The 11,698-nt window shown below is 39.1% G+C and overlaps 3 protein-coding genes across 3 annotated transcripts; 1 reads left to right on the top strand and 2 right to left on the bottom strand.

The window, feature by feature from the left end:
* Positions 1 to 883: 883 nt before the first annotated feature.
* LOC138869127 (uncharacterized) lies at positions 884 to 1,540 on the bottom strand. Its single transcript, XM_070146720.1, has one exon. It carries the CDS (start codon positions 1,538 to 1,540, stop codon positions 884 to 886), a length of 657 nt encoding a protein of 218 aa, XP_070002821.1.
* A 3,950-nt stretch (positions 1,541 to 5,490) lies between these two features.
* Positions 5,491 to 7,503, top strand: LOC104223322 (uncharacterized). The gene is made up of 5 exons (XM_009774742.2): positions 5,491 to 5,892; positions 6,010 to 6,147; positions 6,234 to 6,393; positions 6,563 to 6,722; positions 6,802 to 7,503. The coding sequence occupies exons 1-5, from the start codon at positions 5,529 to 5,531 to the stop codon at positions 6,937 to 6,939; spliced, it is 960 nt and encodes a 319-aa protein (XP_009773044.2). The 5' UTR covers positions 5,491 to 5,528; the 3' UTR covers positions 6,940 to 7,503.
* On the bottom strand, positions 7,090 to 11,490 carry LOC104223321 (V-type proton ATPase subunit G 1). The gene is made up of 4 exons (XM_009774740.2): positions 11,364 to 11,490; positions 9,863 to 9,973; positions 8,859 to 8,959; positions 7,090 to 7,636 (listed from the first exon to the last, which is right to left on the bottom strand). The coding sequence occupies exons 2-4, from the start codon at positions 9,948 to 9,950 to the stop codon at positions 7,493 to 7,495; spliced, it is 333 nt and encodes a 110-aa protein (XP_009773042.1). The 5' UTR covers positions 9,951 to 9,973; positions 11,364 to 11,490; the 3' UTR covers positions 7,090 to 7,492.
* Positions 11,491 to 11,698: the final 208 nt, after the last annotated feature.

The following is an 11,698-nucleotide window of genomic DNA, read 5'->3' as shown; positions in this document are numbered from 1 at the left end:
TAATTTGTCCTTTCACACTTGGAAACTCCATTTGCAAGCATCAGTCCATTGAAACTTTACTCCCTTCTGAGTAAACTTTGTCAAAGATGCTGAAAGGGAAGAAAATCTCTCTACAAATCTCCTGTAATAACCTGCCAACCAAGAAAGCTACGAACCTCCGTCGGTGTTATGGGTCTAGGCCAAGTCTTTACTGCCTCAATCTTTTGTGTATCCACCCGGATGCCTTTACCCGAAATGATATGCCCAAGGAAATCTACAGAGTTTAACCAGAATTCACACTTAGAGAATTTTGCATACAACTTCCCTTTTGTAGAACTTTGAGCACATTACGCAGATAATCTGCATGCTCAGCCTCTGAACGAGAATACACCAATATATCGCCGACAAATACAATTACGAAAAGATCTAAAAAGAGCCTGAATACACGGTTCATCAAATCCATGAACACTGCTGGGGCATTGGTCAGACCGAATGACATAACATGAAACTCAAAGTGCACGTATCTGGTCCTAAATGTTGTCTTTGGAATATCTTCATCCTTAACTATTACTTGATGGTACCCGGACCTCAAGTCTATCTTTGAAAAACACTTGGCACCTTGCAAATAATCAAATAAGTCGTCAATCCTCGGGAGCAGGTACTTATTCTTGATCGTCATCTTATTCAACTGTCTATAATCAATACACATCCGTAAGGAACCATCTTTCTTCCTCACAAATAACACAGATGCTCCCCGCGGTGATGTACTGGGTCTGATAAAGCCTTTTTCAAGCAAGTCCTTTAGTTGTTCTTTCAACTCTTTCAGCTCTGCGGGGGCCATTCTATAAGGAGGAATGGATATTGGATGAGTATATGGTAGTAGGTCAATAGCAAACTCAATTTCTCATTTTGGGGGGAGACCCGAAAGCTCATCAGGAAAAACATCAGGAAACTCATTAACCACAGGGATGGACTGAATGGTTGGTGACTCTACTTCCACATCCTGAACCCGAACTAAGTGACAAATACAGCCCTTTCTGATCATCTTCCTTTCCTTGAGATAAGAAATGAATCTTCCTCTCGGCGATGCCGTATTACCTTTCCACTCCAAAACATGCTCCTCTGGAAATTGAAATCGGACTATCTTTTCTCTACAATCAACGTTGGCATGACAAGAAGCCAACCAATCCATACCCATTATAACATCAAATTCTACCATATCTAACTCGATTAAGTATGCTATGGTAGATAAGCCATGAACTACTATTATACAATCCCTATATACTTGCTTAGCTATCACTGAGTCCTCAACAAGTGTAGACACCTCAAAAGGTTTAACCAATTTAGGTTTTATTCCAAACTTACTAGCAACCAACGAAGTAACGTATGATAAGATGGAACCTGGGTCAATCAGTGCATATACATCATATGAGGAAACTGATAATATACTTATAACAACATCAAGCGATGACTCCTGGTCTTGTCGTCCTGCCAACGCATAAATGCAGTTTTGAGGATTGTTTGAACTAGATGCTCTGTCTCTGACTCTACCACAACTCATTGGTGCTTGTGGACCTTGACCAGAGGGTGTACAAATGATGACAAACCAGCTACAGATCTCGCTGGTTGCGCTATGCTTGCATTACCTCTCATCGGACAATCCCTCATAACGTGGCCCGGACAACTACAAGTATATCAAACACCTAATCCTATACGGCACTACTCAGTATGCTGCTTACCACATTGAGCACATCGTGGCAAGGGCGGCCTCATCTGATTTGACTTACCCCTATACTAAGAACCTGAGGCCCTGAAATTCTGACCATACCCTAAATATGTGGAACAATCGAATCTCTTACCGCCAAACTGAGGGGGTGCGCTAGCCGATGGCTGGGCTGGATACTTCGGGTACTGTTGCCTCTGACCACCTCGAAACTCACCAGAAGGACCCGAAGACCTCGCTCTCTTATTCTAGGCCCTATTATGCTCACGATCGACCCTCTGTTTCTATTTACGCTCCTATACACCCTGAGTGTATGCCTGAATACGAGAAATAACCATGTCTAGCTGAAGCGAGATCGACATACAACCGTTAAGCAAGTGAGGCTCTAATCCCATCACGAATCAGTGAACCCGATCGTTCATCTTAGATACAATAGTGGGAGCATACCTAGCCAACGAATCAAACTGAAGACTGTACTCCTGAATACTCATGTTACCACTGCCGAAGGGTCAAGAACCTATCAATTCTGGCCCGTCTAAGCTCTGGTGGCAGATAATGACAAAAAAAAGCCTCTGTAAACTTCTTCCATACCGTTGGAGGGGCATCCTCACCTCTGGACAATTCCCAAGACTCGTACTAATTAACTGCAACATCTATAGGAGGCTAGATCAACTGACTCAGTCATAGTGGGCTTCATTACCCTTAACGTCCTCTGCATTCTATCAATAAATACCTGAGGGTCCTCGTTTGGATCTGCTCTAGTAAATACCGAAGGGTCTAAATTAATGAAGTCACGAACCCATCGCACTGACGGACCTATCTGCATGACCAATACCTATTTCCTGACGTCGAGCCTGCGCGGCTACTAACCGGGTTAATAGCTGAATAGCATCTCTTATCTCCTGACCCGGTGCATTCGGCTAAGGTGTTGAATGTACAGGGGCGGCCGCTGGAGCTGGTGCCCCTCGGAGCTCTTCTGGAAAGGGCTGGGTATATGAAGTCTGAGAGGAACCTCACCATGAGACTCTCCCCCGAGCCTGGTAACTCGTGGCGCTCGACTAGTAGTCTCACCAACCACGAACATTCCCTTCTGGGCGACCGTACTCTTGGGAGGCATCGCTGAAAATATAACATATCGTTAGGAACATGAATTCTTGTATCGCACGATCTGAGATAAAAAAAAAAAAGAGGATAACATCCAATATGTCCTGTAGTTTTCTGTCTATAAGTGTGGTGCATAACACACCCATAAACAAGACTCTACTAGATACGGTCTATAGAAAATCCTAGGACAGAACTGCTCTGATACCACTTTTGTCACGACCCAAACCGATGGGCCGCGACAGGTGCCCGAGTCCTACTTGTCAAACACCCCTAAGCATGCGTCTAAGATATAAACCTGAATAACATCTGCTGAATTGCGAGAATAAAGTACATGAAGGAAATCTGCCCAAAAAGGCATACATACACATACATAAAACATACGTAGGGCGAGCCGACAAGGCTGCTATAGACAACTATGCATCTCAAAACTGGAAGTCGGCAAGGCCACACACTATCCAACTAGACATACTGTCTACAGACCTCTAATAGAAACATAACTGTACAAAGACGGGATTGGGCTATATATATATATATATACAAACGTATCGTACCAAAATTAAAAGCAGCTCCGGATCAAGTGGAGCACGCCAACTCTCGCTGATCAGGGATCCTAAGAAGGGGGACCGTCAGCTTGCCTACCTGCACCTGCGGGCATGAAACGCAGGCCCCGTGAAATAGGGTGTCAGTACGAAAAATGTACTAAGTATGTAATGCATGAAAATTAGTACGTAAAAGACATAGATGGAACATGGAATATAGAAACACGTCTTTAAATCTGAATAACTGTGTAAATTCTAAAATATTTATAATGTCATGCATGTGCATATAAATGTCGTGTCATGCATAGGTATGGGTGTACATTATATCATCAAGCCACTGAGGGAATCCCATCATATCGTCTCAGCTACTGTGGGCAACATTATCAACATATACCAGCTGATAAGGTGGTGGTGTGTATATAACGTCGTAACCTTTTCCTATATCCCATATACATATATTTACATATATACGCGTATATAACGACATCTGGTCATGGGTCAATGCACATGCATAAATGGGTGAAATGCATGAAAAATACGTAAATCAATATTCCTTCCGGAAAAAGTTTTTTTTCAACTGCGTATTATTTTGAGACCCATGAACAGAAGATAATAATAATTCTCATGAGGAATCAAGAATATAGACACCCCTAATATCTCTATGAATAGAGTAATTTATGGAAACTGTGCATTTGCTCGTTTCTTCAGTATAATTTGTACCATGCCAAAAGAAAGAAGGGATGGTCTTAACATACCTGGAGTAGAAAAACTCTGTATAATATTCTTGATGAAGATTGCACTGTACTCTTCTAGAACCACAAAATTCCACGTTGCTACTATTCCAACAAATTCTCGTTGGAAAATTTGCTTCTGTTTCTAACAAATATTATTTAGGTAATACAGTAGAAGATTGTGGGACATTTCCGGAGGTCATGATCGTGCAACTCTGGAACTGGAAATCAACGAGATTGATTTACTTTATTCACGCTTCAAGAGGTAAGTCGTATAAACTCCATATATGCTAATTGTTTAATTTACACGTGAATTCAATACATAAATTAATTCTGCTGCTTTATGTAATCCAACGGTTTGTCCTATACCCAAGTGAAGAATAATGTTGTGTTAGGTTGCGTTAAAATATTTTTATTATAATGATCCTTTCAATATTTGAAATGTAAGAAAAGGATTTATACAACTTGACTTCAACTAGTTTAAGATTGAGACATATTTAATTGGCCAAGCTTCTATTTAGCCAAAAGTATTTTTTTTCTTCTAAAATTAAGGAGTTTGGCCAAGTTTTTAGAAGAATAAAAGTATTTTTGACTAGAAATAGAACTGAGAAGCAGAAAAGAAAAATAGCATCTGGCGAGAAGTATTTTTTCGAAAAGTACTTTTGAAAAATACTACTCCCTTTATTTCAAAAGGTTGACACTATTTTCTTATTAATCTGTTCCGAAAAGATTGACACCTTTCAATATTTCCTTAATAGGAAGCATTTATAACCATACAAATATTATGACAAGTTTCAGACCACAAGTTTTAAAAGTTTTACAGTCGTACAAATATTATAACTTATTTAAGATCACATATCTTAAAAGTCTTCACTTTTTTATTAAAGTTTGTGCCAAGTCAAACTAAGACAATCTTTTTTAAACGGAGGGAGTATCTACCTAAAAGTACTTATAAAAAGCTTGGCCAAACTTTTGTTACTCCCTCCGTCTCATACTATTTGTCATGATTCTCTCCTGCACTACCCTTAAGAAAAATTAATTAGGATATGATTTTGACTATTTTACCCTTATTTATGTCTTAATATTTAATCTTTCTTCATTGAATATTTTCTCAATTTATATTTTCTTGTAGAAATGCAGGGTAAGGATGCATTGTGGTGCGATCCTTCCCCGGACCCTACACATAACGGGAGCTTAGTGCACCGGGCTGCCCTTTTTATACGTGGTTGGAAGTTGAATCTCTATAATTGTTATTCTAGTAAAAAGAAATAAGCAGACTTATAACCATTAAGTTGAACTGGTTTTTGAGTTACTAGCTAGCATAGTAGCTTAAAGGAGCAGAGTTAAAAATGGTTGATCTGAAAGCAAAATAAAGATCACCCTTCTCATAGCACAAGATTACAGCATTGTTTATGTTGTCTATTGCAGGGAATAATCCCAAGTTCAATAGCTATGACAATGTGTTGGGCATTTCTATTAGTGGAAGCACTTCTACTAGTTGAAATCAATGTGGAGTTGCTCAAAAAGAATAAAGTGAAATTTGAAGGCAATGAGCTAGAGATCATCTCCATTAGAACAATGGCTCAAGAAACAGGAGAATGGGGTGGACTCTTCGCTACACTAACCTATGTCTTCTTAGGGTACACTTCAATGATTGCTTACATTTCCAAGTCGGGCGAAATCCTCTGTCATTTGATCAATCTCCCAGACTCAGATTTGGGCTTTTTCTTCACTTCCCTCTTCACAATTCTCATCTCTGTAGGTGGGACTAAAGCCACTGATCAAGTCAACCAATGGCTCACTGCACTTATGATAGGTACTACTATATAAGAAATCAGCTAGCTTTTCTAGTTTGATCACTGATCACTGGAACAAACAAAAGGGTTATCCAAAAAGTTCAGAAAATGTGATAATTGGAATAAAATGCAAACAGGACTGCTCGTGGTAATCGAGGTTCTAGCCAGTGTATATGGAGGGTGGTCAGGAGATGCCGGAAGCAGTGACTGGGGAAAAGTTCCATCAACAATACCAGTGTTGATATTCTCTTTAGTCTACCATGATCTAGCTCCAGGTGAAAACAATTTTTTTGAGGTTTATTAAATCCTTTCTTTTCTTTCTTACCAAATTGTGATTCATGTGTTCTTGATTTGGTTGCAGTTCTTTGTGCTTACTTGGAAGGTGATCTGAAACGAATAAGGGCTTCAGTATTGATTGGTGGTCTGGTTCCACTCCTGGCATTGCTTATCTGGGATGCAATTGCCTTTGGCCTTTCATCCCAGCTTGATCAAGTTGCTGACCCTGTTGAATTGCTTCTGAGGTCATTTTTTCACTCTTCATTCATTTATTATAAATTGCACTACTAAATCTCAAGTGATATGAGTGTTTTGACTTGCGGGTTAGATGTATTTGGATTTGACAAAATATGGCTGTCATTTAGTTGACTTCCTTTACACTTTAAACTCTTTTCTTGAACAATACATTTTCAGGCTGAAATGGAGTGGATTGTCATATATGGTACAAGCATTCTCACTACTAGCTGTGGCAACATCTCTAACTGGTACTCTTCTAAGTTTCTCCGAGTTTCTCAAAGAGCAAATCAATAAACTTGACTTGCAACCAGATGTATCCACAAGATTATATTTACAGGTAACATTTGGTTTTTAGTGTTTAACATCTGATTCTCAAAGGAAGAGTATCTAAATACTTGAATCTTAATTCCTAGCAGAGATCAAATTCTCAGCTCCGACTAAGCAAATGGTGGAGAAGAAACAACTTAGGCTTCACAGCAACAGCAATTGTCATTGCTCCCCCTCTTCTTGTGTCGACAACAATTCCAGAGCAACACCTGTTCTTCTATCCATAGGACTAATTTCTTGTGGTATAATTGTAGTGCAGATTCTTCAAGACCTCCATTTTGCATTCTTGAAGTAAATCAGACTAATAGTAGACATTGTAAATAACGGAAAAGCTCCTCGTGATCACAGAAAAGAAAAAACATCTTTGAGACTGCAAGTTTATCAACACCATTTCCATAAAAACCAAGCAATAATTCATTTGAATACATTCTCACACCTCTTTACAGCTGAATCACTTAGTACAACATAAACATGCAGCGACAAGTTCATTGCATTCAAATATATTTGAGAAAAAAAGACTCCTCAGTTCTAGATAAATAAGAAGCAGCCATGCCTAGTCATCTGACCTTGGTTTCTCATCTAAGTTTACAACACGGGTTGAAACGAGCTCCAAGTGAGTTGTTTTATTCAACAGAGAAGACAATAAATAATGATAATAAACATAAAATACAAATGGAGAACATCCATTGGACTGATCAAGCAAGAGAAACCATAAACCAGGGGGAAGCATAAATCTGCAAAATGAACATTAAACTAGACCCACTACACCCACAGAAGATCTTAGTTCTTCACTGTGGTTACGTGCCTCAGGAGCATCTGGACAACATCAGGGGAGACTCTTTCTGCTTCAGTTTTCAGGTGCTCGATCTTTGCATCTGTTTCTTGCTCAAGACGTTTGACATTAGCGCCTGAGTCACCACTAGTCTGTAAACAGCAGAAATCAGGAACCATTCTTAGTCAATGCTAAGCAGAGAAGTCAGAATCATTGCCCAAAACATCCCCTTTCTCCCCCACCCCCACAACAACACCCCAATATAAAAGGAGAAGGAAAGAGAAGTTGAAAAATAGATGCAATTCTTAATGAGCCTATTGTTACTATCAGCTATTGAGGGTTAAATTTGGAATGACTTTTGTCATCACCACTTAGAAACATACTAGAGCAGAAAATTTACCATATTTAACAATCCAACAGGACATGAAAACATACAGATGTGGTTGCTTAAAAATGCAGATCGTAATACCTTTCTCAGCCTTTTGGCTATGATCAAGAGTGTGATATTTTTACCACAGAAAATGTTTTCCTAGAAAATATTTTACTAGAAAACAAGTGATTTTCTTACTTATTTCCTGGAGTTTGGTTAGTAAGAAGAAAATATTGTCCCAAGAGCATTTTAATATAATTTAAGCAAACATTATAATCCTAGACCCGGACCCGTATCCCAAATTCCAATACTGACACCGGACCACGGTCTCCGACCCCCAACCCCGACCATGAACCCGACCCCAACCTGAATCTCGACCTCAAACCCCGACACTAAACCCCGACCCCAGATTCAACCTCAACCACAACCTCGACACCCCGCCCCTGACCCCAGTTGACACCCTTTCCCCGACCTCCGTGTTTCGAGTTGCAATTTCTGAGTTGGGCGGGGTAGAGGTGACAGGAGTTGGTGGGACAAAGCGAGGGAAGGAGGGGCTGAGGTTGGGTTGGTGGTAGGGGGTTTTCTAGGGAGGGGGAGGTGGGTCAGGGCATAGGGTTGGAGGGTAGGTAAGGGTGTCAGCGTAGGGTGAGGTCAAGGTGCAAAATGGTAGGTCGGGATCTGGGACTGAGGTGGTGAGGGCGGGGAAGGTTGAAACAAAATTTGCAAAATGTTTTCCCTCCCCTTTGTAGGGAAGTCATTTGCCCCCAATTTGAGGAAAATGAGTTCACTAGGAAAATATTTTCCATAATATTTAGGCCAACCAAACATGGGAAAATTGATTCATACCAAACACACCCCAAGTGTAAAAATGCAGCAAGTAAAATGAAAAGCATTTAAAAGGAGGACAAGATCTGGTCGAAATCATGATTTTCCACGAACATACTAGTTGATATCATTGCTATGCCAATGGGATCTTCTTCCAGAACTAGTTGTTTCTTAGTTACCTGCTCAAGCTTTCTCTGAAACTCAGCCTCCATGTAAGCACGAAATTCAGCTATCTCCTTCTCAGCTTCTTCCTTGGCCTGCTTCAATCTAGCCTGTTTAGCTGCACATGAAACTCAGGTTTAGCACTTCTTTAAACCTGATCCCAAGCATCCACAACGCTCCAAATGGTAAGGTTAAAAGACTAGTGACACAGCTTATACAATTTAGACAAGAGGAATAAAAGATATCAAAACATGAGATTTCATTTTTGTTTGATCACTAAAGAAAAAGATATCGAATATAAGCTTTTGGATGCAACGATTTTGACCACTGGAGCATGACATCCATTAACTAACCTATTGTTCAATAACTCAAAATCCCCCATATCATTATGCCTGTCCTTCTGGTAGGAATCCAGCATAAAGAAAAATGCTTTTGCAAGTTCTCCCACCCCAGAAATGTCCTAATGATGAAATCCTCTTACGCTCGTAACAAATGCATATTGAATGGTTGTGGCTAATTAGCAGTTAGAACTGAAATGTCTAGTTTGAGAAAGAGGGCATTGCTTAGAAATGTTACCGGAAAGTATCCATTGGCATAAGGAAATATTTCAAAACACAAAATATTGGATCTTATACTCAGCCAGTGCGCATCACAACATGGATGAGCACTAGAGGAGTTCATCCTTATCCTTGAACTGATGACAACCAGAAAATAACCATACTACAACTCAACAATTACCCACCACTATAAACACAACTAGCATATGCTAACTCTTACATTAAAGAACTATGAAAGCATCCCAAGGCAATAAGCACGCAGACCAATACAGGACAAATAAAAGTGCCCAGGAGGTATCATAGTGACAAGGATTTGCAGCAACAGAGACAAGACTTTCAAATAGCTCATGCATGTTGGCCATTATTAAGTTCTCCTAATAGCAATGTGACAGAGTAGTTAACCGACAGAGATCCAGGTCAAAAGGTAAGAAAACTGGATTTGTAAAGAAGGTAAAAGCAATTACCAGCCCTGGCTGTATTGACAATGTGTTGGGCTTCCTGTTCGGCAGCTAAAAGGAGTTGAATTCCATTCTGGCCACTGCTAGATGCCATACTCGTCTATAACACTAAGACAACTGCAATAAAGAATGAAATGTAAATTTTTTTAGATAAACCCATGAATTACGATGCATGAAACTAAAACAAGAAAGAAAAGTCATAAAGCCTCAATTAAACCATTATAATCGACTTTATCAAGACAAAATCTATATAAGCAATGGTATTCAGTTAATTTTATATTTTATAGTAATACATCTTAAGCTTAATAACACTGTGAGTCGAAAAGAAAAATCAAAAGAAGTTAATTTACAGCATTATCAGATTCCAAGAGTAGAATTACATATGTGTTTAAGCACGTTTATGTGTACAGGAGAAGACGTTAATCTGTTTTCACGGTCCAATATTAACTAGTTCAAAACCTAACAAATCTAAAAAACACATGGCTTGCAATTAACTTGGAGCTAATGAAGTAAGAAGATTAAGGGCTAAATAATAAATAAGTGACACTCTTTTCTCAAAACACAATCTTTTTGACTCAAGGAACTATTTTCTAATGTCAGAAGCGAGACAATTCCCCACTGTTTCTTCCCTTTCTTTTCATCCTCTCTTCATCTACTTTTGGTCAAACCACTCTAGACAATCTCAGTAAGCCAGACCAAAACAAACACCCAAATCCTGCATCCGTGTTGTGTCATGCCAACATGGGGCATGGCACAACACGGGGCTTGTGTACTTTCTACTATATATCCTCATCGGGCTTGTAACCCGTCACCTGATTGATAATAACAGGATTCCAAGAGTCACCTATGTTGTTCTTGTTTTTATCTTTTTTTCTAGTCAAATCAAAACTTGGAACCATATAGCTGGGCACTCATAATGCTGAAAAGTTCTTTTTCAACGAAACCCTATACCTATGTATTAAAGAAACAAAAGCTGGATCCCTGCCATCAGAGACACCAAATTGTAAAGTGTAAAAGCTAGGGAAGGCAAGTAGAAATTTTACTAATACTATTTAATTCAATCGTCAGATCAGGATTAGAAAAATTTAGGCATCTTACAAAAATAGACTACCAAACATAAAAGAACAAAACTTAAAATCTGGATCAGAAACGTATAACCATGAAGCACGCCCTCACGCGCCACCCATCGAGAGTAAAATTACAGATTCGTCATTATGTAATTCTCAGTCAAACAGGTAGAGTAGAATTAACAATCAAGTTGACCAAAACAAAAAAATGGGAGTAGAATTCAGATGAACAGCGGTCAAAACAAGTCAAACATCAATGGGATCCAGATCTAATACATTGAAGCAGAAATCAGCAGAAAATTGAAGTGTTAGAATATGAGATCGCAATCGCTAATGCTGATTAGGGCCTATTAATGCAAAATCCACAAATAAAGTGAACAGAAAGAGAAAATATAGAGAAAAGAAGGGGGAGTTGGTTGTAAGAAGAAAAGGAGATTTACCTCTGTGGAATCGGAGTCGAGAATCGGTTGCTGCGAAAGTTGAGGACTTTCTGGAATTGGATTTTGTATGCAAGAGTTCCGACTCTAATTGACCTTTTATTTGGACCACAATTTTTCCTTTTCCTTTTTTTTCATTTATTTATTTATTATTATGTTTTCCTTTTTCTGATATCCAATAAAAGATGGACCAATTGGGCGATAGTAATTGGATCATGATTCACGAGGTCAATTAAATTCACAAAGGTTGAAATGATTTCTATGCCCACATATAATTTGAATAGACCAAAATGACCTGCAAAAATTTTCAACATTATTTTTACAGATCTCCTACCATT

Source organism: Nicotiana sylvestris, chromosome 5 (genome assembly GCF_000393655.2).
Source record: "Nicotiana sylvestris chromosome 5, ASM39365v2, whole genome shotgun sequence".
Lineage (NCBI taxonomy): Eukaryota > Viridiplantae > Streptophyta > Magnoliopsida > Solanales > Solanaceae > Nicotiana > Nicotiana sylvestris.
Note: the sequence above shows the minus strand (reverse complement) of the source record. Positions and strands in the feature narration are given on the sequence as shown.